At 48.9% G+C, this 23819-nt stretch overlaps 1 protein-coding gene across 2 annotated transcripts in view; it reads left to right on the top strand.

Moving 5' to 3' along the window:
- The window catches only part of Map3k4 (mitogen-activated protein kinase kinase kinase 4), a 98172-nt gene that overhangs the window by 44206 nt on the left and 30147 nt on the right, over positions 1-23819 (top strand). For both annotated transcript variants that reach the window (XM_057755531.1, XM_057755525.1), the window contains exons 3-9: positions 819-2182; positions 9499-9741; positions 12136-12282; positions 18275-18432; positions 21229-21345; positions 22716-22815; positions 22903-22986. In XM_057755531.1, the coding sequence (XP_057611514.1) occupies positions 819-2182; positions 9499-9741; positions 12136-12282; positions 18275-18432; positions 21229-21345; positions 22716-22815; positions 22903-22986 (2213 nt within the window). The remainder of the gene's footprint in view (positions 1-818; positions 2183-9498; positions 9742-12135; positions 12283-18274; positions 18433-21228; positions 21346-22715; positions 22816-22902; positions 22987-23819) is intronic.

Raw genomic sequence — 23819 nt, 5'->3', positions numbered from 1 at the left:
AGCTGCATGGGACCCACATGGGGGAAGGAGAGAACCTGCTCCCGTGGTTTCCCTCAGATGTCACTATGCTTGCTCGTGTGTGTTCAGGTGTGTGTCAGTGCATGCAGAGGGCAGCACTGGGCTTTCCCTCGATTGCTCTCTAGTTTTTTTTTACTGTGGCAGGGTCTCGTGCCGAACCTGGAGCTCCCATGCTCAGCGCATTAACTAACTGGTCAGCAGGATGCAGGTCCTCCTGCCACCACCTGGCATCACCGGGCTCACAGTTGACCATCATGCCCACTTGACTGTGGGCGTTAGGGATCCAGTCTGCTTGAGTGGCAAGGACTTTACCCACTGAGCGTCTTCTCAGCCCAATGCCTCAAGTCTGATGTCATGTCACTTCTTTCTGCCAGGAAGAAGAGAGACCCAGGAGATTTTTAACAATTTGCTTCTAAATGGGCAAATTTTGTTAAGACAAAGGCGGGCATTGGCTGTTCTCTGGATCTCAGTCTATGACACTTCCCATGCCATTTCTCCTTCTTAAAGTTGGAGGTGCTTACATCAAATTGAGGGGTTCAGTACATTTTGTAATGTCAAATTTGACTGTTTGGTGGTTGTGAGTATAAAAGAACACAAGTATATAGTAAGGAAAATGAGTATAATCATTAAAAAATGACCACATGTTTTGTTTTCATGACTTTGGAGCTTCAGCTTCTGAGCCTGTTTTGCTCACAGGGATAGCCTGAGTGGAGATGCAGGTGAGGATCAGTCAGGTTTAAAACAGCGACTAGCTTCATGTTTTAGAGCTTCATACTGTTGAATTTTGTTCTTTTCTTTAGAAAAAATGAACACACCAACTCAGTCTCCTCATAAAGATGCAGGGAAAGGAGTGGAGACTGTGGAGGAGTACAGCTACAAGCAGGAGAAGAAGATCCGAGCGACTCTGAGGACCACGGAGCGAGACCATAAGAAGAACGCACAGTGTTCCTTCATGCTGGACTCAGTAGCTGGGTCTTTGCCAAAAAAGTCGATTCCAGATGTGGATCTCAATAAGCCTTACCTCAGCCTCGGCTGCAGCAACGCCAAGCTGCCGGTCTCTATGCCCATGCCTATAGCCAGAACTGCACGGCAGACATCCCGGAGTGACTGCCCGGCAGACCGCCTCAAGTTCTTTGAAACACTGCGCCTTTTGCTAAAGCTTACCTCAGTCTCGAAAAAGAAGGACAGGGAGCAGAGGGGACAGGAAAACACGGCTGCTTTCTGGTTCAACCGATCAAATGAACTGATATGGTTAGAGCTCCAGGCCTGGCACGCAGGTCGCAGCATCAATGACCAGGACCTCTTTTTATACACGGCTCGCCAAGCCATCCCAGATATTATCAATGAAATCCTCACGTTCAAAGTTAACTATGGGAGCATTGCCTTCTCTAGAAATGGAGCTGGTTTCAATGGCACGTCACTAGAAGGGCAGTGCAGAACCCCTCACACGGCAAACAGTCCGGGCTGTTCAACGTATCACGAGCACCTCCAGCGCCAGAGGGTCTCATTCGAGCAGGTGAAGCGGATAATGGAGCTGCTAGAGTACATTGAAGCACTTTATCCATCCTTGCAGGCTCTGCAGAAGGACTATGAACGCTATGCGGCGAAAGACTTTGAGGACAGGGTGCAGGCGCTCTGTCTGTGGCTGAATATCACGAAAGACTTAAATCAGAAGCTGAGGATTATGGGGACTGTTCTGGGAATCAAGAACTTATCAGACATTGGCTGGCCAGTGTTTGAAATCCCTTCCCCTCGGCCATCCAAAGGCCACGAGCTGGACGACGAGGGTGAGGACACAGAGGGAGAGCTGAAAGAGCTGGAGAGTGGGACGGAGGAGAGCGACGAAGACCGGGCTCCCAACCCGCGGGCTCCAGAGTTCAGGCCGTCCTCAGACAATTTTCTGGACGCCCACTCACAGGACTGCACCTCCAGGAGGCTTGAGAGACTCGAGTCTGAGGAGGATTCTGTCGGCTGGGGAGCAGCGGACTGTGGTTCTGAGGCCAGCGTCAGCAGGCATTCTTTGACTTCTATTTATAGACCGTTTGTGGACAAAGCGCTGAAGCAGATGGGGCTAAGAAAGTTGATTTTACGACTTCACAAGCTCATGCATGGCTCCCTACAGAGGGCTCGAGTAGCTCTGCTAAGGAGTGACCATCCAGTGGAGGTAGGTTTCGGTGGGTGCGATGCCGAGATACCGAGATACCGCAGCTTTAACCCCACTTCCTGTGCAGTGTTGATCATGTGGACTTTTATAGTCTTAGCATGGCAAAGCATAAATGGCAGGTATAGGTTGCATATATAATTATTACCATAAAGTACCATAAGAGGATCTGTTAAAAGCTCACCCAAGTTTAATGAACAGAGCGAAGGTGATTATGCGGATGGAAGACACAACCATCTGGAGAGCGAGGAGTGAGGTGTAACATGAGGAGGTGGTCCTGGGCGACCACAGGCTGCAACTGAGACAGTAATAAAGTCATACACAGGCATTTCAGAATGACACGGCCTCCAGAGCCACTGATCAGCCCTTCATTCTCTCGCTCATACACTTGTCCTGGTCCTGCAGGGCCTTGTACACGGTAGGCAGGCGCTCCACCACCGAGCTGAATCTCTAGCTCTTTGGATTCTTTGAAAAAGCTCGTTCCAGGTTGGGATATAGCTGAGTGCTAAGCCCTGGGTTTAGTCTTGGTCTCTAGCATGGCAAAACAACAAAAACAAAAGACCAGAGAACTCCAAACCAGAAATGGAAATAGCTTACCACCCTCCTGCATAGCAAAGCCCAGTTTTGGTTACTGGATTTTCAAATGGTGCAAGGTTAGAAAGGAATGTAAGACTCTCCAGAAGGGGAGAGTCTTGACTGTCAAGACTCGTGCTCCCAGTGCAGGCAGAGGGATTGGCGCCAGAGGAATAGATTATAATTTGAGTTTGAAAGCTTGACATTTTAGAAATTCCTTACTGTTCAGGGTGGTAAAATTAGGAAGGGGTGTATTGTGGGGCACTGATACAGAGAGCCAAAGATTATTGTATAAGCTGGCTTGATTTAGAGTCAGAAATGATAGAAGGCATTTCCATAAGGCAGAAGACACCTGGAGAGAACCCAGGGTCTGCAAGCTCTGTGCCTGCATTCTCCGGGTCGGTCAGGTACTCACGTAGGTACTCAGCAAATGGAGGGTCCTCCCTTTTCACACGTGAGACATTGTAACAAGATTCCATCCTGCAGATTCACAAAGCAGAGCAGGAGCTGTAAAATCAGGATTTGTTTTCAATTTCACATGGTGAGTTCTGTACTTTAGGAATTTATCAAGACACACGTGACAAGGCAGGGTTGTTTTTTTATTACAAAGTGTTAGTTTTGAGGATACGATTGGCAAAGACTGTAGTGAGAGCTGCCTTCAGACAGCTGAAGTAGGAAGCTCCCGCTGTGGCCGCTGGGGTCGCGCAGTGTCAGGTAGGCAGTCCAGGTGCAGCTGGAGTCCTGCAGCGAGGCAACCACACTGACGGCACCGTTAACTTGGTGTGAAAGTAAGAATTTGTATTCATCCCCACTTCAGGAACACAGTGCCTGTAAGCGGAGGTGTGCGTGCATGTGTGTGCTGTGCATACATGTGTTTATATGTGTGTGCACATTCTCATCCTGAATTTATTTTGTCTTAGTCATGTTGCTAAGTATTTCAGGGAAAGAGCCCCGGTTGTTTTCAAGGCTTGAGGACAATTTCATTAAAGTTTCAAAGAAAAACCCCAGGGTAGTCCAGCTGTAAGCCATAGCAACTGCCTGGAGGAGGAGGACGGAGCAGAGGGAAGGGGGGCACACCTACCACCCCCCCCGCCCTCGCCCTCCCCCTCCCCCTGGAGTCAAGATGGCAGCTGCCTGGAGGAGGATGGAGCAGAGGGAAGGGGGGCACACCTACCCCCCCACCCCTCCCCTCCCCCTCCCCCTGGAGTCAAGATGGCAGCTGCCTGGAGGAGGATGGAGCAGAGGGAAGGGGAGCACACACCCCCAGAGTCAAGATGGCATGTGGGGAGAGGAGCTTCAGAGAAAGAGGGAAGCAGGCTGAGAGCAAGAGGAGCGCTCTGCTAAGCAACCAGAAGGTGGCGACCTGTGGGGCTGCCTGCCGCAGCTGTGTGAGCAGCTGCCCAGGAGCCAGGCCCTGTCTCCAGACTGCCTCTCCTCACCACCGGCTCAGAAGTTTGATCCTCAGACTTCTGTCTGGGAAATGCACGTAACCATGTCTTCCCGTTTACCCACAGAGTAGTCGAGGCCTCAGAGGATGTTTGTGCTTGTGGTAAAATCTATATGCGTCAAATACAAACTCCTTTATTTTTAGGATTATTGTTACATTTTTTTTCCCTATCAAAGCTAAGTATAAATCAGTGCGGACTTCTCTTTATTTCTAAAATGTTATTTTCCCTTTAATCTCTTCCAAATAATGGTACATTGGAGGCATTCGGGGCTTAGGGTGAAATGCTCTTGTGGTAGTGAGGGCTGAGCCCTAGGACCTGCCGTGGTATGCGAGCCGGTGCGTCCTGCTTCGGTGTTGGCAGCCTCTGGATTGGCTCATGCCGCAGACAGGGCAGAGCATGCCTGTAATTGCATTCTGTCTTTGTGGTTCCTGGGTGATATCATTGAAGGACTTTATAGAAAAGAAATGATGTTTGTTTGTGATATTTGGTTTTTCTTATGTATGTCTTTATATCTTTATTCTTTATGATTAAATTACTCGTGACCAGTGTTTGTAAATAACGTTTAATAACCCTTTTGAAGCATACTTTACAAAATGCTTTTCTTCTAAGGCTTCATTGCATTTATTGTTTAAAAGAATTGCAGACTGGACATGTTCCGAGTCTGCTTGCATTTACTCTAGTAACTTCGGCAGCATCCTTGTTAATGACCTGTGTGAACTCTGTCATTGTTGCTCACTGCGGCTGCAGACTGACCTCCCAGCACACACCTTGACCCCACAGGCGTGCTCCAGTTATTGGATGGGATACCTGCCAGAGTTCACATGTAAGGCGCTTGTTTGCCATCTGAAAGGGTGTTCTGTGAGACAGTCCTCACGTGAAATGCACCTAAACCCGAATGATAGACTCATTATGCCCCAGAATCTCCCCAACACCCGCTGGGACGGTGTAGTGTGAGAGGGAGGAAATGGAGGAGGCTCTAGTCTTCCCTGCCTGCTGCGCACCTAGAGCTGCCCTGAGGTCTTTGTTGCCTCATTTATCTTCTGGGTCTCTTGCTCCTTTGCCGCGGAGCCTGCTAGGCTCTCTGGGCCCTCTGCTTCCTCTCTCCTCACTGGGATCTAATTTTGCAAACAGCAGACCAGGCCCCCTGAGTGTGAGCGCAGTGCTCCAATGTCCAATGCCTGCCTTTCTGGAGATGCTGCCTTTGAGGACAGTGACTGCGGCCTGGCTGCTGTGCTGTCTCTGCTGTCTGGGCAATGTCTTCCGTGTGTACACGGGTCTGTAGTTACTTGTCCATCTACCTGTAGCAGGGACGATGCCCTTGCTGTGGTATTAGCACGCCTCCAACTCTTTGCCTCATATTTAGACTTTTGTTTTTTCCTGGTGAGAACCTGTCTGGTGTGCCTGCACTCCTTTACCCTGTGAGGACCAAATGTGGAGCCACCATGCGGCATTCAAGTGTTTCCCTTTGCCATTGTCCTTTCACAGTGAGGGCACTTTCCTAACGCGCCTCAGTGAGGGTATACACATCTTAGTACAGTGTGTGAGATATTAACACTGCACAGTGCGGTTCTGTGTATCTTAGTGCAGTGTGTGAGATATTAGCACTGCACAGTCAGGTTCCATGTGTCTTAGTACAGTGTGGTAGATATTAACACTACTTGGCTGCATTTGCTAAATTACCACAAACACTGAGAAAGTGCTTGGTTACTGTCTTAATTACTTTCTTAGATTAGAAATTATCATGTAATTATATGTTTAATGGCCAATAAAATACTGTTTGTCTTTGACAGTTAAACACTATGCCAGTCCTTCCTGTAACATAGGAAACCTGAAGAGCCCGCCTTTCTTTATGTTTAGAGTGGGTACAGCAGCAGGGATGAGGCTGCCACTCAGTCCTACCAGGTAACAGGTGGTGTCATTTCTCTAGTTTACCCCTGAGGACACTGGGCAAGAGAGGCGGTAATCACAAAATTGGTAGGTAATCTGCATATCACAGTGTTGTGGCTTGTTAGGGGAACGTGAGCTATCTGACTTTAAAACGTGCCTGGTTCCGAAGCCTGGCTGCACATCAACCTTACCCAAAGGCTTTAACAATACACACAGCACTGCCTGTCCTGGGTAGCATCTTCTGGTGTGGAATGCAGGACTGACATCATGGACAAATCTGTGGTCTACAAGTAGCCAGGCTAGCCCAGTGCAGTTCTGAGTTACACTCCAAGTTCCAAGGAGGCTGTGGTTATCCTCTTGCTGCCATTTAGTGCCACGTACCTTCTGGGAAGCTGCCACAGATAACTTATTTGCTACAGTTATTGCCTGTCTGATTTCATAAGTAGAGTTACGAGACCCTTGATTGAGTGACAGCTGGAAGCACACATCGCTCATTTGCCTAGAGGTTTTCTGTTTTAAAACAGATTTACATGGGGAAGGCTGTGCCACATGGTCTGACAGCTGTGAGCCAGCAGAATCAGACCTGGCAGTGAGATGGGTCCCACGGTAACAGCATAGCAACAGGGAGAAGAGAGCCAGTAGCAGCCTGTGCCCGGGAGAAGGAAGGTCAAGTAACTTGGTCAAGGGCGCACATGCTGGATGCAGCAGCACCAGGATATGAACCCAGAAGTCTGGCTAAGCTATGCCTGCTCTTGGCAATACTATACTGCCTCCTAGAGTTAACACTTCGTCTCACATGTTTGTAAAGATATATACTTATCGTATACACATATAATGCTATCTTTTAACTTAGTGGCTAGTATTTAAGTGGAAGGAGTTCATCTGAAACTTTGGGTTGGGGTTTTCCTTTGGAATACCAGGGTTGTTGATTCTGGGCCTTATTCCCACCCAGGAATTGCTGGCTGGAGCTGACCAGCAGCATAAGAGTGAGTTCACCTCAGCCCCTCCCACAAACACCCCACTGTGCCCTTGTCTGCTGCCTACTTGGCTCCATAGAAATTTTACTTTGTGATGGCATCCTTCCATAGTATAGTAACAAATCTGAGGACCAGGTACTTACTGACAACAGAGGTCTGGGGTTAGATGTTTCATGGTGCTGTTGGCAGAGCTGGAGAAGAAGCAAGGTGGGTTCTTGTGGGAGTATTCACCATTAACTTACTGGTTAGACATCGACTCAGCATCACTGCAATTAACTGGAGATAAACAGTCTTTTCCTCTGGACCGCTGCTCTTCCAGGGAACTCAGGCAAATAACTGCAGTGCTGGATGTGGCTGAGTAACTAAGCATGCGTTGAAAGACATTCAGGTTGTGAGAAACGTGTTCCCTGAGGCAGCCACAGACAACTGCCAGAGGTGGGCATCCGGGCCTCCTCTTGAGGAGGAGACTGGATCCTTATTGTCAGGGACTGACCTGTGCAGTATCACAGAGCCTGCTCGTCAGCACGGTGTAGGACGTTACACCAACCTTCAGGTCGGTAGAGTCAGTCTGTGTGGATATCAGACTTTCAGACTAAGTGAAGGCATGGCCTTCACAGCTACTAGTGTACACTGAGTTTCAATTAGAAGGGCAAGCCAACCCTGAGAACAGAGCCTTCTGGGGCTAACTCAGGTTAGTGGGTTAAGATGCCAGGATCCGGAGAAGCTGGCCCAAGCCATGCTGTGCACTGGAAATGGGAAATCCAGGGACAGGAAGCCATCTTGAAGAGGGTAATTGACATGAATCATCTCGTCAGCAGCCAGGGTTATTGTTAAGTCACCTGTTGAGCCCTGGAAAGTTGTAGCTGGGGACGTACAGCATAGATGAGACTTAAGATGCCTTTGCCTGCATTTGCTCCAAACCAGCGGGTTGAAAGGCATAGCAAATGGTTCTTCTAAGTTCCCTTCCTGCAGTTTGCTCGATTTAATCTGTCTAAGATGGACAGTGAGTTGGGGGGGAGCGGGGAGGGGGGAGTATTGTATTAAGGCTAGGCAAATACTTTATACTAAGCTGTAATTCCCAGCCCAGGTATGATTTTAAAGGAAAGCAACAGCCTGAGGAGCTCCTCTATGATTCCAGAACCATAGAGCTGATTAAATGACCCAAAGCCAGGCTTTCTGACTTTTGAACCTTGATTTTTTTTTCCACCCTCATTGAACTCTGCTATTTCTATGATAGCAGTCAAAATGATCTCAAGGGATAGTGTGGTTGGCATGCTTAGAAAAGTATCATGGCGTGAGTCTTGGGAATTAGGATGAGATAGGAAAATTTCTAGAGGAGCCAGCAGCCCGGGCCAAGGTCAACATGATGGACACGTGTGTGAGGGCCAAAGAAATCTTGTATGTATGGGAGCACTGAGGAGAGATGAGGCCGTCTAGGAGGGTGGGAGCTAGGCCAGGGCTTAGGCTGGTAGACGGAAGGAGGCCTGGAAAGCGTCAGGGAGTCTCCCGTAGCAAACCCCGAGTCCCGTAGACTCTGGCTTAGGCTTCAGTTCAGGTGCCAGCGGGCGAGTCCTGTGAGTGTGTCTTGAGCTTGGCTCCTGTGAGAAACGAATGAAAGGTCAGGATGTGAGTGGAGAACAGCCCAGAGTTCCCTGAGTGACGAAGAGGGCAGACACCAGTGGTACCACGGGTGCAGAACGAGCTACAACTGGAGATGCTGCAAGTTGAGACTTTCAGACTTTGATGACCTCACTAAATAAAAGAGGTCAAGGCTTTTAATACTGGTAATAGATGGAGGTGGAGGAGGAGATAGTGGAGGTGGTGGTGGCGGTGGTAGAGGAGGAGGTGATGCCAGAAGCTTAAGAATGGTGGGAGAAAGGTCCAGGCCCTCCACTTTCTAGGGAAAAGCCTAAGAATTTGGTTGGGGACAACTGAAGCAGTGGATGAGGACACCGAGGACATGGCAGGACTTCCAGGCAGCGTGAGGAGACAGGCGACTGAGGGCTGCTGTGGGAAGAAACCGTCTTCTGCAGCATCAGGAAGTGTGACTCCAGTGAATGCAAGGTTGGCTGAGCTCTGGCTTTTATTTTCATGAAACAGCGGCTGAAGAGCTTTGTAATCTTGTTTTCTTGTAAGTTTAGCAAGTCCTTCATTTCTCAGGCTAGACACAACTGTAGATAGCACTGTGTGTAGTGTGTCCGATGGTTTTGTTTTTAAAAGAAGCTTCATTGCTCTGCCCTTGACGATAGTGTAGGTTGGATTTCTAACACGCTGGGACTTGGGGGCTTTTTGTAAATGTTGGACTGTTGGAGATTCTTTTTATTTTAGAACAAGAACCTTGTAGATACATCAACAGGTTGTAGCAAAGTCTACGACCACAGCTTCAGGCAGTGTCCTGTGCACAGTTTTAATCTGTCTTGAACTTTTGCTGCAGTTCTCTGACTTTCCAGGTCCCATGTGGGGCTCGGATTACGTGCAGTTGTCGGGGACACCTCCTTCCTCAGAGCAGAAGTGCAGCCCTGTGTCCTGGGAAGAGCTGAAGGCCATGGACCTGCCCTCCTTTGAACCCGCCTTCCTGGTGCTCTGCCGAGTCCTGCTGAACGTGATCCATGAGTGTCTGAAGCTGCGGCTGGAGCAGCGGCCCGCTGGGGAGCCTTCTCTCCTGAGCATCAAACAGGTGTGTTTCCCACAGCCACTTCCCTTGTTTCGAGGATTTCCTCCCCCATTTACTACAAACAATGGAAAGACATGCCTTAGTGTTTGTTTTTACTTCTCCTTGGGGGCGATCTACAGTGTTCTTTACCTTTAGTCCCCAAAGATAAGAGTCTGTCTCAGCCTCTTTCCCTCTCACTACTTTCTGAAAAGTGTAAAAACCGGCTGTGCTGTGACTGTCAGTCTTTATAACTGGCAACAACATTCTTTTTAAAAAACTTATTTTTTGTTTTTGGTGATATTTGAGATGAGACCTGGAGTCTTACATGCCAGGTGACATGTTGCTGAACTGTATCTCCAGCCTTCGAAGTTTATCCCTAGAAGACAGTGTAGGTCCATTTGGGCTTCTTCTTTACTGTGTTGGAGGGATAAGGAAACAGGAAAATGTTAAGATAATGTGGACTTTGTGCATGCTTAAGTAGCCATGGAGACTGAGCGGTAGAGTCCACTTTTTCCTTCTCAGCTGTGAGTTTCAGGGGTCTTTGTTTGTGGGGCTCTTTTCAGGAACAGCAGCAGAATGACTGGACGTAGTCTTACTGGACAGAGTGAGGGCTGAGCAGTGTTGTTAGTCTTTGGCTATTAGCATGTTGTCATGATATACAGAGTAAAGCCTTTCAGGTCATCACAGGCGCCTGCTAGAGCCTGAAAGTACATGGCTCTGTGAATCACAAGACGATGCAGCTGAAGGGAGACAGGTGAATCAGCTCACACAGCAGGTCCACAGAGGATGTGTGTCTGTCTGTCTGGTCAGGTATAGACCAGGGGAACCAATGAGGTCATTTGGGAGTAGGCCCCGTGCCACTTGCCACTCCAGTTGCCGCTCTGCACCAGCCAGAGCTGTTTCCACAGTAGCCCCACTTCCTTTACACTGTCTCTTTTCACTGTTCCTTTCCCTTACTGTCTGTCTGGTCTACCTGGCCATAGTTTTATCTTGTTCTGTGTACTGCGGTAGGCAGCTGAGCCCTGCTAGTCAAATACCTATCCCCGTTCCTCATCAACACTTCAGATACAACCCTGTAACACAGGTGAAGTCTACTTTGCTCAGTAATGGGGCTCTTGTGGTGTTAAATAGCAGTTTATGTGAAAGCACTTCAAACAGTGACCAGCAGGGCTAGGACTGATGTCATATTTCAGAGAAAAAGAAAAGACATTTTCTGTTATAAGTATTCAAGGATCGGTAGTAAAAACCTACATGGCATTTAATACAGAAAAGTAGACACAGACACTTTAGGAGATTGACTTGTAGCTATAGTTCTTGCACCATGAGTAATTAAAAAAATTTAAGGGCTTTTGTCTTTAAAAGCAACTTAGTTCTTATTTTAGACAAATTGAAAACGCATAGAAAATAACACAAATTAAAAATAGTTCCTGTTCTCCTGGCATCCAAGAGATGATCACAGAGCATGTCTTCCATTAAGCTGTCTTCCCTGCACATACACTTCCTATACATGCCAATAAGAGAGTGAATTGGTATGTATGTGTTGTACATGTGTGTGCAACACACATAAGTATTCCCACTTTCCTCCACACACTCTGTCAAATCAAGAATTTAAAGGCTGCAGTGCTCCCCAGGTATACACACCCACACTGTGGGTAAGTCTTCTTTGCGTCCCTGATTATTGCTTGTAGTAGTAAATAGTGAACTGCCCATCTTAGAGTCTGGGAAGCTGCAGCCTTTGCTTCCTAGCTACTGCCCTGAACTCCTTCCGTGGCTGCTGCCTCTGAACATCAGTGTGACTGTGTCAGTGGTCTGTCCTCAGCCCCTGGGACTGTCGTTCCCAGCCTGATCATGGAAGAGGCTCTCTAGGTCGCCTCACCTCTGTCTTCTTCCTCCACCCCTCACCTGCTGCACCAGCACATCGCAGCTTTTGCCGTCCTTTTCTGAGTTCTGATCTCATCAGTGTAGCTTGGTTTGCCACTTTAGTAGTAGGTGAAGCCACACCTGCAGAAGGTAAGCTGTGCTGTATTACTCAGAAGCCACTGTTTTCTGTGGTTTGTTATTTATATCTTGGTTTTGGTTAAAATTCCTGTCCCATGAGCTTTCCTTCCTCCTCTACCTCTTGTCTTACAGTATACATTGGTAAGAGTGGCTTATGACATGAGGTTTGTTTTCACTATCAGTTCACCTGTAGGCTGTATTCTAGCTGAGCAGTGACTGCTATGTGATTCTTCACTGTGTGCTCAAGGGTTACAGATGGCTGAGCTGTCACACACAACAGCTTCTTTGGAGTCAGACTATCTCAGGCTCCTCAGAGCAAGGTCCCTCTGGGGCTTTAGTGGGCAATCTGTGAAGACTAGCAGTCTATGTGGCCAGGGTGTGCCGGTGACAGCGGTGTCTTGTGTGTGTGCTCTCTGGCAGCTGGTGCGAGAGTGTAAGGAGGTCCTGAAGGGGGGGCTGCTGATGAAGCAGTACTACCAGTTCATGCTGCAGGAGGTTCTGGACGGCCTGGAGAAGACCCACTGCAACATGGATGCCTTTGAGGAGGACCTGCAGAAGATGCTCATGGTAAGAGAGGGGTTCTCGGGCTGTGTGCCCTCAGCGTGGCAGTCTGACCTGCTTCTGTCTGTGTGGCGGTGGATGACATCCCCCCCCCCAAAAAAAACCCTTATCTTAGAAAGTTCTCAATGATTTTTAGATTGACATTTTAGCCCAGTCTATTGTTTAATTGTAGGATAGTTCATCTTATATTAGAAAAAGGATTAAAACTGGCTCTTCTTCCATCTAATCCCCAAACAGTAATCCATTTTACAATTCCTGAGATGGGTGCTGGGGGTCTTGCATGACTCAGAAAATATTGAAGGAAAGGAGAAAACCACTAGTGGGGACCAGCCAAGAGCAGCTTCTGTTCCTGCGTGTCTGGGACCCCTCAACACAGACGTGTCCACAGAGCACTTCATCTCAGAGATGGGGCAAGGCCACACGAGCCGCCCACTTAAGGACTTAGCAGTGCCTCGATTGGTCGGAGCGGGCTGTACTTTGTTTCTTCACAGAGCCCATCTCGTACTTGCTGTCTTAGTTAAGATCTCTGTTGCTGGGAGGAGACTCCATGACCACAGCGACTCTTGTAAGGAAAGCATTAATAGGGGTGGCTTACAGTTTCAGAGGTTCAGTCCATCATCATGACTGGGAGCATGGTGGCGTGCAGACAGACATGGTGCAGGAGCTGATACTGCTACATCTTGCAGGCAACAGGAAGTTGACCGACAGTCACACTGAGGGAAGCTTGAGCAAAAGAGACCTCAAAGCCCTCCCCACGGTGGCACACTTCCTCCGACAAGGCCACACCCCTAATAGTGCCACTCCCTTCAGGGACTATTATTTTTCAAACCACCACACTCGTTCTATGTTTCTAATCTCAGGGCTGTTTGTGCTATTCTTTCCTGCCAGAACTGATCTCCTCCTCGCCCACTTAGAGTTACTTTCAGGTTGTATTTTTCTACATTTAGAGTTGAGCCTTTAAGCCTACACCTATCCTTACCATCTTTGAACTCTCAACAGTTGGAGTTAGATGTGACTATAGCATAACATTTAAACAGACTGGTAGGCCAAAGCATCATGAATTGGGGCTGTAACTTGTAATCCCTTTGTGTTGCATGTTGTGTGGTAGAGTTTGTGTATAGGAAGAGCATGTTAGATCCATAGGGATCCCTTAGGTTGCATTTGACAACTTCAGGTGAAGGTGCTTGCTCTGTCCTGCCTCACAGATTACAGCACTCACAGGGAGTATCCTGCTTTATTGGCTGCCAGAAGGGGAAACACCTTGCCAGCCAAGTGCAAACCTGCTTTAAAGCCAAAAGAGCCATTTGGGAGATTGCGCTCAGTCCATTTTGCCCATGCCATATTGACTGGACTGCCATGTAGCTTTGGAGTTATCTGCACAGGGTGGGGATTCATACACCGAGTGGCCACTCAGCCTCAGGAGAAAAGGTAGGAGGTGAGCAGAGGGGCTTACAGTAGCTAGCGTCCTAGGAGAAATTGTTTGGAGAGAGCACAGAAAAGGCTGGAGTGTGTGAAATGCCGTAGATCTCTCCTGTAGGAAGGTGTAACCGCTGAGACGCTGTGGTGGGAAGCAGTGTACAAGGTAGGTCTCCTCTCCAAGTTGTTAACTCAATGAGTTTGGAAAGACACGGTGTTCTTTGCTTCTCAAAAGCTCTTTGATGGCTTCCAGAGGCACATTTAGTGCCTTTTACCCTGAAATGGTGGGGACATGGGGTTATAAGCCACACTCCCCTTTCCTGCCCTCGTGGTGTCTGTGCCCAAGCTGAGATGAGAACCTTGCAACAGTTGTAGGGAAGTACAGCGTTTCATTTGGCTTTGCTGCCCATGGCTGCTGTGAGTCGGACTGTAGCATCTTGTAGATGCCAATGTCCTATTGTGTGCTGGAAGGATGGGCCAAGGAGCTGCCTTGAGGACTGAGGGGGCCCAGCATCAGCATGTCTGTGGAGGTGAGCAGGTGGATTGGGTCTTGGCAGGTATGGACTGAGGGGGCCCAGCATCAGCGTGTCTGTGGAGGTGAGCAGGTGGATTGGGTCTTGGCAGGTATGGACTGAGGGGGCCCAGCATCAGCGTGTCTGTGGAGGTGAGCAGGTGGATTGGGTCTTGGCAGTACTCAGATCATTTTCGCCACAGACCCTCCTCTTGAAACACAGCACAGAGGAAAGAAACAAAATTCCATGAAGAGGAGGAAACAGCCTTAGAGTTTGTTCTCCACCTCTGTGACAAAACAGCTGCTAATTTGTCTTCTTATTCAGGCTGCACTGTAGACACAGCTGTGATGCTGCCTACCGTGGGCCGATGGTGCGTGTGTGTGTGTGTGTGTGTGTGTGTCAGAGAGAGAGGGGTCTAGTGGGGCCGCACTGAAGATCCTCACAGGCCAAAGCCTTTTCTGTAGACTACCTTCTCAACCAGCCTGCCCCTACAGCTTGTTTACCCTGGAAGATCGGGAACTGACTGGTCACCGTGTAGAAAGTCAGACTCAGGGCAACACTGGCCATTGTAGCATCTACTTAATAAGAAACAGGGCAAGCGCCCACCTCCAGCTCCAGTGCTGTGTCTTGGTGAGGGCTGGAGGCAGCACCTGAACTGATGCTGTTGACGTCAGAGCACAACTTGCCAAAGTTAGTTCCATTGTGGTCAATGCTGAGCTACCTCACTGCCCCACCTCTCCCTTTTCAGTTTCTCTAATTAAGAAATTGACACGAGTACTAGGATTATGGACATTTGAGACCGTGTCCAGTTTTGTGTGGTTCTAGGGTCTGAACTCAGGACTCTGAGCATGGTGGGGGTGACGTCATAGCATCTTCAATTTTGCTAATTCTCATCCTTCAACTCCCTCCCCTGTCCTGCTGCTGCTGCTGTGTGCAGGGAGGGCCTCTTACACTGACCTCATCCTCTCCTGTTCTTGCTGCTGCCTGTGTGTGGGGAGGGCTCTTACACTGACCTCACCCCTCCCCACTGTTCCGGCTGCTGCTATGTGCAGGGAGGGCCTCTTACACTGACCTCACTGCTCCCCCCTCCCCCCGTTCCTGCTGCTGCCTGTGTGTGGGGAGGGCTCTTACACTGACCTCACCCCTCCCCACTGTTCCTGCTGCTGCCTGTGTGCAGGGAGGGTTCTTACACTGACCTCACCCCACACACACACTGTTCCTACTGCTGCTGCGTGCGGGGAGGGATTTTTTTTTTTTTTTTTTAATTTTCGAGACAGGGTTTCTCTGTAGCTTTTGGTTCCTATCCTGGAACTAGCTCTTGTAGACCAGGCTGGCCTCGAACTCACAGAGATTCACCTGCCTCTGCCTCCCGAGTGCTGGGATTAAAGGCGTGCGCCACCACTGCCCGGCAAGGGGGATTTTGCACTATCTTGAAGACTCTCTAAGTCTGAATTAAGTAGGTGACAGTATGAAGGGCCTCATGGTGGAGGTGGTGACACAAATCTTAGAGGCAGAATGAAGCCCCCGCTGTGTGGTCATGGCTTTAATTTTGCTTTTATGACCAAGGATATGGCAGCGTGGTTGTTTTAAAGAACAGTGGAGACAAGAGGACACAACTGTTTGTTGACCCTGAGCACACAGCAGACAGTTGCTTCCTGAGCCTGCTGAGAGGATGCAGCCACCTTGCCAGGGTGGCTCTAGAAGTGAGAGGGCAGCTTGATCCTGGCCTGTAGAGGCGTGTCGCAGCCGGGTAAGAGAGTATGGGATAATGAATGCCGGGTTCTTGTGTACAACTCCAATCAGAGTGAACCTGAGCCCACAGGGTCCTGGGCCATAGGCTAGAGAGTGCAGAACCCAGAGAATTCAAAGATAACAAAAAATTGCCTGGAAATAGTCTTGCAGTCTGCTGTCTGAGGGGTGTTTCTGAATCTCAGAGGAAAATTATAATGAGCTCTTAAGATGTAGCCTGGTTTAAAAACAAAGAACAAAAAAACCCAACTGAACAAGCAAGCAGCACCCGCAATGGGACTCAAGAGTCCTATAAACTTAAGAATGTCATTCAGGTGTGGTGTGTATGCTCATGACCTCAGCTAGAGGTGAAGGCAGGAGGAACATGAGAAATCTAGCCTGGGCTACATAGCAAAGCTGTCTCAAGAAAAGGCGGAAATGAAGAAAAGGGAGAGAGGAGAAGGGAAGAGAGGTCACCTTGGGGAGTGACGTGTGGGGAGCCTTGGCAGGCGGGCAGCAGGGCTGATATCGTTTCTTCATGGGAATAATCACGTTGAGTGTGGGTAGGTGGGGTTGTGTCTTCACAGTTCTGTTCAGGAACGTATGGCTCAGATATCTTCTCCTTGGTCCGCTCATCCGTTAGATCAGAAAATGCCCCGGTGGTGTGTTTCTTAGCCGCCTTCCTTCCAGGGTCTGTTCAGAGGAAACTGCTCGTTAGTGGAACACTGCCTTAGCTTCTTTTCTTGCTGGGGAGGAAAATTCTATTGGCAAAAGCAACTTAACAGAGAAAGGGCTCTTTGTGGCTCACAGGCCAAAGGTACAGTCCTCATGGCTGGGATACCAAGGTGGCATGGCAGGGTCTTGAAGCAACTGATTACATCAAATTCACAGTGAGGCAGCAGAGAGCAATGAACGCATGCACGCAGCCGCTCAGCTCTCTCCATTACACAGTCAGGACCCCAACTCGGGAATGGTACCTCCCATAGTGTCCTGGTCATCCTACCTCGGTTAACACAAACAAGGTCATCTTCCACTTCAGGTAACAGGCATGCCAGAGGCCCATCTCCTGGAATTTTCTGTAGATCCTGTCATGGTGAAGGTTAATACTGACCACCACACACCAATAGAGAAATCAAGGTGGGAACTCAGGACTAAAGAGCGGTTGTGGCACTTGCGGGTATAGTCTCAGCCTCAGACACCTGACATTTTGACTGTATCGTAATTGAATGTTATAACCCTCGGAAAATTCATGTCACACATTTGGGCATCAAGAAGTTTTGGTGGTCCAAATTCCCTGCCCTACAGGAAGACCAAGGTCCTCCCACTTCCATCCAGACCCAGGGAGGTGAGCATCAAAACAGGCTAAGCTCCCACAAAGCCAGTTCATGTATTAGGATCGAAACCTAGTGCCATTGTCCTTGGCTTCTCATCAGCCTTCATTGTCCGCCATGTTCAGAGAGTCCAGTTTCAACCCATGCTTATTCAGTCCCAGTCCAGCTGGCCTTGAAGAGCTCCCAATAGATCAGTTCCACTGTCACAGTGGGTGGGTGCACGCCTCGTGGTCCTGATTTCCTTGCTCATGTTCTCCCTCCTTTTGCTCCTCATTTGGACCTTAAGAGCTCAGACCGTTGCTCCAATTTGGGTCTCTGTCTCTCTCTCTCGATCTATCGCCAGTTGAAAGTTCCTGTGCCATTCTCCTTGGCCTCTCGTCAGCTCTCATTGTCCGCCACATTCCGAGAGTCCGGTTTTATCCCATGTTTTTTTTCAGTAGCAGTCCAGCTGGACTGCTCTTCAGTATCGAGAGGGAGGGGGAATGGACTGGGGGGAGGAGAAGAGGAGTGGGGATGGGGGAGGGGAGTGGAGGGAGGGGCAATGTGTGGGAGGAGGGGAGGGAAATGGGAAACGGGGAGCAGTTGGAAATTTTAATTAAAAAAGAATAAAAAAAAAAAAAAAGAAGTTTTGGTGGGACCTGTGCTTAGTAACTCTCCAATTGAAATAAGTAACCAAACACACATTAATCTCTCAAAGGCACCATGTCCACGTTCATGATAAAAGTTTTAAAGTGCATTTCCCACGTCACTGTGCCCCCTGCGTGCTGTGCTGTTTAAGTCACTTTGCAGGAGTCTGGAAGGTTGTGACTGTGTTGTTGCTGAAGACTCAAGCAGTTGAAGAGTCCTCATTTGGACACCAGATGACTGTGGTGCATGCAGTCTTGTTCCCAGAATGCCATGCTTTCTATGGTCCCTCCTCTGTCTTACTGTTCCAGTTGATATTGTGTATTAATAGGCCAAGTTATAAGGTCCTGGATTCTCTGAAACATGTCGTTTTGTATTTGTTTTAAGGTGTATTTTGATTACATGAGAAGCTGGATCCAAATGCTGCAGCAGTTACCCCAGGCTTCCCATAGCTTAAAAAATCTGTTAGAAGAGGAATGGAATTTCACCAAAGAAATCACTCATTACATCCGAGGAGGAGAAGCGCAGGCCGGAAAGCTTTTCTGGTAGGAACCTTGTGCTCGGGAGCACCTTCCTTTCTCCCCCTCCTCCTGTATGTGCGTGAGTGTCAGTTATGTGAAGGTGCACGGCCCTGTTTGTGTGCACAAGTTCTCACCTGGGTGGCTTTGCCTCTTGGCATTCACGGTGTTTGGAGACAGTTTTGTTATCTTGGTGGGGAGGGCCCTGCTAGCACCTACGCTGCCGAGGGCAGAGTGCATGGTTCCACAGCAGGCACAGGGCAGCAACACAATGATCCGCCCACAATGTGGGTCTTGAGTCTGAGATGCCTTCAGTTGGCCTCTTGCTCGTCTTGTTGTTAATAAAAGGATGGAGACTTTGAATCCTGGAAGGGGAGAACAGACCAGTGTGTTTGAACTTGGTGGGGGCACCGAGAACTCAAGTGTTTAGTTTTCATTGAGAGTGGTTTGGAAATGTAATCGAATTGTGTCTGTTTATAAACTTCTTACATATGGTGGAGGAATAGGAGTGGGACTCAGGACGCTTGTCTGCTTATTCTGGGAAATGAGCATCTCGTGCTCAGGCCCTCTGTATCCTCTGGCGGGTGCCCTGCGTTCTGACACCCTGATGCAGGATGAGGCCATGTGCTCTGTAGACCCACTGCCCACGTCCTGCTGCCCCATGCCTCCGCTTCCTCCTTTTACTTCTCTTGCCCCTTCCTGTGAGGCACGTGCGCTGGCTCAGGTGTGCATCCCTCCCTGTGAGGCACGTGCGCTGGCTCAGGTGTGCATCACTAATGGTTGTGCTCCAGGACTTCAGCAATCTCTGTCCTCTCTTGGTGTCAGAATCTCGTGTCTATTTTTTTTTTTTTTGGTGTCTCAGAAGCATCTGCCACTTTCCTGCATGGCTCTCCGTTCTTGTACTGCGTCTTCATCTTGAGTGAGCAGTGAGCTTACAGACTTCCCAGTCCTGTGGGGATGTCCCTTGTGTTTTCTGTCTCCGGGTTTAGAGGGCTCTGTTAGTGTCCGTCTGTCCTGCTCAGTTTCACTCTGCTCTCTCCGGTCACCTTGTGTCTTTGTCTCACATTCCCCAAAGCCATCTCTGGACTTTGTCATTGTGCCCCTTGTTCTGAGAACAGCTTCCGGGGTTCTGGCTGTTCTCCCTACGCTGTCGCCTCTGGTCTAGCCCAGTGTTCTTCCCATCCCCTGCCTTGAAGCAGCTTCTCCGGGTCCAGGCAGGGTAGAACCACGTCCCCCTCAGCTTTGCTTTTGGATGCCCCCAAGGACATGGCATGGACTGGATTTCCTTTACCCACTGCACCCCTTCTGTGCACTCTGTCATTCCTCGTGTGTACAGCTCAGTCTCTGTGGTCCTGCCCAATCCGCCACTCACTCGCAGCACCAGCTGTAGACTGCTCGTGTCGAGCCGTGTGCCAGTCAGACTGTCTTGGGGACACTCAGCAGCTCCCTGTCAGGGAGGACACTTAAGAAGCGGGTGTCAGGGCTGCATGCAGTCAGCCTTCTCGTCCAGCGTCCAGTGTGTGTCCTCAGCTCCCGGACTCCTTACTGTGCAACCACAGCCATCTCTCCCGTGCTCACAGGCTGGGCAGATGGAGCTTGCTGCCCAGGGACCACTTGTCCCAGTTACTTTCATGACTGACTCATTTCCCCCTTCCTGCAAATGTTTAGAAGTTTTTATCCACAAGTACTTAGGATTTCATTTTTTGTTATTTTTTTCCTTCCAGTAGAGGGCTTCTGCTTTCATGTTCATTGCTGCTTCTGTATAGCAGGAGCCCAGTAGCTGTTAAGTGAACACATCCCAATGCTTTCTGTGATATTCTTAATCCTTTTCTGACCAAGTCTCCTTCCCACTCAGGTATTTTAAAACCCACCTGTGTAGACAGAAGCTTTTGTCCCACCTGGTCCTTGGCCCGCAGCTCCTCCCCGTCTGTGGAGAGCAACCCTGTAATCATCATGGTGTGGCTACCATAGCTGACCTGTGCTCTCCCCATCTTGAACATTTAAACTTTGATGGCCATGTGATTAAACCAGTTAGCATGATAGCCAGACTCTCCAGACCGTGGCCTGACCTCATGTGCTTCTGAGTCTCCTGCCAGGCTTTGCTTTTCCAGGCATGCCTCATGCTTGACACAGCTTCACACCATGATCCATTGTCTTTTGACTCCTGTCCCCCTCAGTCTGCTTCCTGAAGATCCACCCATTCCCCTTCAGATGACCCTGCTGACATTCAGCCTTTGCCTAGATCAGGGCTTTCTGCCAGGAGAGGCTTTACTGCCAGCTAGCCTTGGCCTCCTCGTCTGATACCCAGTGTTCCCCATCATTGATGGTTGCATACTTTGCTCTCTTTCCCTAATCATCACTGCCTTTCCTTCATAGTGAAGGCTTACCACAGTGATTGACCTTGTTCTGTGGGCTTGGCTGTTCATTAATACTAGTGTTTAAATTGTCTGTTCATTGGGAAAGTTCAGGTGTGGAGTATTTGTGTTCATCAGCTATAGGAGCTAACTTCAAGGGAAGTAAAACCAGATGTGTTTCAGTAGTTTGCTTTTCTAGACCATTTGTTTTTGTTGTTGTTGTTTTGTTTTTGTTTTGAGGCATTTTATACTATCTTGAACATTTAAACAATCACAGTGTGCAATCACATGACTACTACAGTTTACCACTGTGGTTTATACTCATGCTCCGCGTAATAGCACCGAGATGGCCGTGCTGTCATCTAGGTTTCTGTGTTTCTCATAGTCGTGCGCCAAGAGAAACCTCCTATTGATTTGTGACTGTTGCAGTGACAACTGCTTCTCCTTCTGCTTTGCTGTTTGCCCCCAGTGACATCGCAGGGATGCTGCTGAAGTCCACAGGCAGCTTTCTGGAGTCTGGCCTGCAGCAGAGCTGTGCAGAGCTGTGGACCAGCGCTGACGACAACGGTGCAGCCGACGAGTTGAGGTTGGCATCACACTCGCTTTCTCTCTGTTTCTTGCTGTGGGAGTCTTCCCAGTGGGCTTCCAGAGGTCTTTGTTCAGACTGGACTGTGATGGCCCTGGGGTGGGCACAGCACGGGGAGGGAGGGTTGTCGGTGGTCTTCTGGTTGTGGCTTTACATGAAAACTTCTGTATAGAAACAAGCTTCAGCATGATAAAAGTATAGTGGATATTAACTGAAAATGGCTATAGCAACACTCTGCACCCATGTTTTCCTACTGTGTCTGTCTGTAGATGTTATATTTTTGTCCTTTAAACCCCTGTAGCAGTCCACACTACCTTTTAATGCCGTTTGGCACATTTCTATTATTTATGCTGTCTTATCCTTTCTGTTGAGCATCAGGGTAAACTCACCTGTTGGATTCCCTCCAGTGTCATGCAGATACCACTGAACTGCTGAAATTGCACCCACTGTGTGTGTGTCTGTACGTGTGTGTGTGTGTGGCTATCTGTATGTGTCCGTGTATTTATGTATCTGTGTCTGTGTGTGTGTCCGTCCGTGTATTATGTATCTCTGTGTGTGTGTGTCTTATGAGATGCTGCACATAGAGCCATTGTGTGCTGTCTGTTTGTCAGGTGCATGTTCAGAACCGAAGCGTTTTACTTACTGACCCGAGTATGGGGAAGAGCAGGTAACATCTGGGTATAGACATTCTGTTCCCACTGAGGTTCTGAGCTGGTAAAACACTGATGGGTGAGACACAGACTGAGCCTTTGTGTGGCCCTGTAGTTTTAAGTTATAAATGTAAAGTTGATATGAGACTTGAAGTATCGAGCAGTGAGCTAGGCAACAGCTTTGACGGCTCCCTCATCTGCCAGGGCCTCCATGTGCCACCATGCCTGCTCCATGGTGTCCTGCCCCTGTGATCAGCTGTGGTGGCAGCACTCTGCCACACAAGTCAGCATGATCTTGCAGGTGATCCTGGGGGGCTAGCTGTATTGGCTACGCTGAGTGTGTATTTCTTTTTAGTCATATCGTGAGCTCTTAAACTCTAAGAACTTGTCATAGCAATGTCTAGAAAATTAAGCATACTGCTATTTGAGAGATACTTGATGTCCCCTGTGTACATGGAATACTCAAGTACTTTCTGCAGAACTCTGAGGATCAAGCTTCCCAGGATTTTGGCCACAGCCTCTGTAACTGCCTGTTCGCATTGAGGAAATCTGTGGGAGCAGTTTGTTGCTATGATTTGAAATGTGCTGCCTGTTTGTTACTAGCTGCGCGTGTACTCGGGTGCCACAGTGTGAACTAACTGACTTCCCCCGGCAGGAGGTCTGTCATAGAGATCAGTACTCGGGTGCCCCCAGTGTGAACTAACTGACTTCCCCCGGCAGGAGGTCTGTCATAGAGATCAGCCGCGCGCTCAAGGAGCTCTTCCATGAAGCCCGGGAGAGGGCCTCCAAGGCACTGGGCTTTGCTAAAATGCTGCGAAAGGTGAGTCCCCCAGCCTGGCTGCTGCTGCCCTTTCCTTGTTTTGTTCTTAAGACCGATTCTAAAGAGGCTTCTCTTCTGTCATCCTAGGACCTGGAAATAGCAGCAGAGTTTGTACTGTCTGCCTCGGTCCAAGAACTCCTGGACGTTCTGAAAGCGAAGCAGTATGTCAAGGTGAATCCCAGGGTGATCTCGGGGCCATTGGTCTCCACTGCATTCTAAAGAGGCTGCTTGTTCATTACGTCCAGAGTTGATAATCTTGGCAGTCTGCACACCTACTGGACATGTTCCTACTAGCACACGCTTCCTCACACTTAACTTTCTTATAAATGCAGACAGTGAATCAAGCACAGTGTATACTGATTAACTTAGTTATACATATTTAAAGCAGTGACTACAGTAGATGTAAACGGTATCCCTGATTTTAGTGTTTGCCCGCAGACCTCTAATCCAGTAGTCTTGGTGTGATTCTTGGTAATGCATCCTAGTCGTCATCGTAGCTACTTCTTGGACCCATCTTCACCCCTCTTTAAGTTTGAGGTTTATCACTTTGCATATGGCATGTCATTGGCAACTGTATGCCAAGCCCGGGTGTCTTAGTTAAGGTTTCTGTTACTGTGGTAGGACATATGACCAAAGCAACTTGGGCAGGAAAGGGTTTACTTGACTTACCCTTCCCCATCACTGTTCATCACTAAAGGATGTCAGGACAGGAACTCACTCAGGGCAGGAACCTGGAGGCAGGAGCTGCTGCAGAGACCATGGAGGGAGCTGCTTACTGCCTTGCTTCCCATGGCTTGCTCAGCCCGCTTTCTTATAAAAACCCAGGACCATGAGCCCAGGGATGGCACCACCCACAATGGGCTGGACCGTCCCCATTAATCACTAGTTAAGAAAATGCCTTACAGGCTTCCCTTTAGCCTGATCTCAAGGAGTCATTTTCTTATTTGAGGCTCCCTCCTCTCCAGTGACTCTAGCTTGTATCAGGTTGACGTAAAACTAGCCAG

Source organism: Chionomys nivalis, chromosome 2 (assembly GCF_950005125.1).
Source record: "Chionomys nivalis chromosome 2, mChiNiv1.1, whole genome shotgun sequence".
Classification (NCBI taxonomy): domain Eukaryota; kingdom Metazoa; phylum Chordata; class Mammalia; order Rodentia; family Cricetidae; genus Chionomys; species Chionomys nivalis.
The sequence above is the reverse complement of the archived record's forward strand: the minus strand, read 5'-3'. Positions and strand labels throughout refer to the sequence as shown.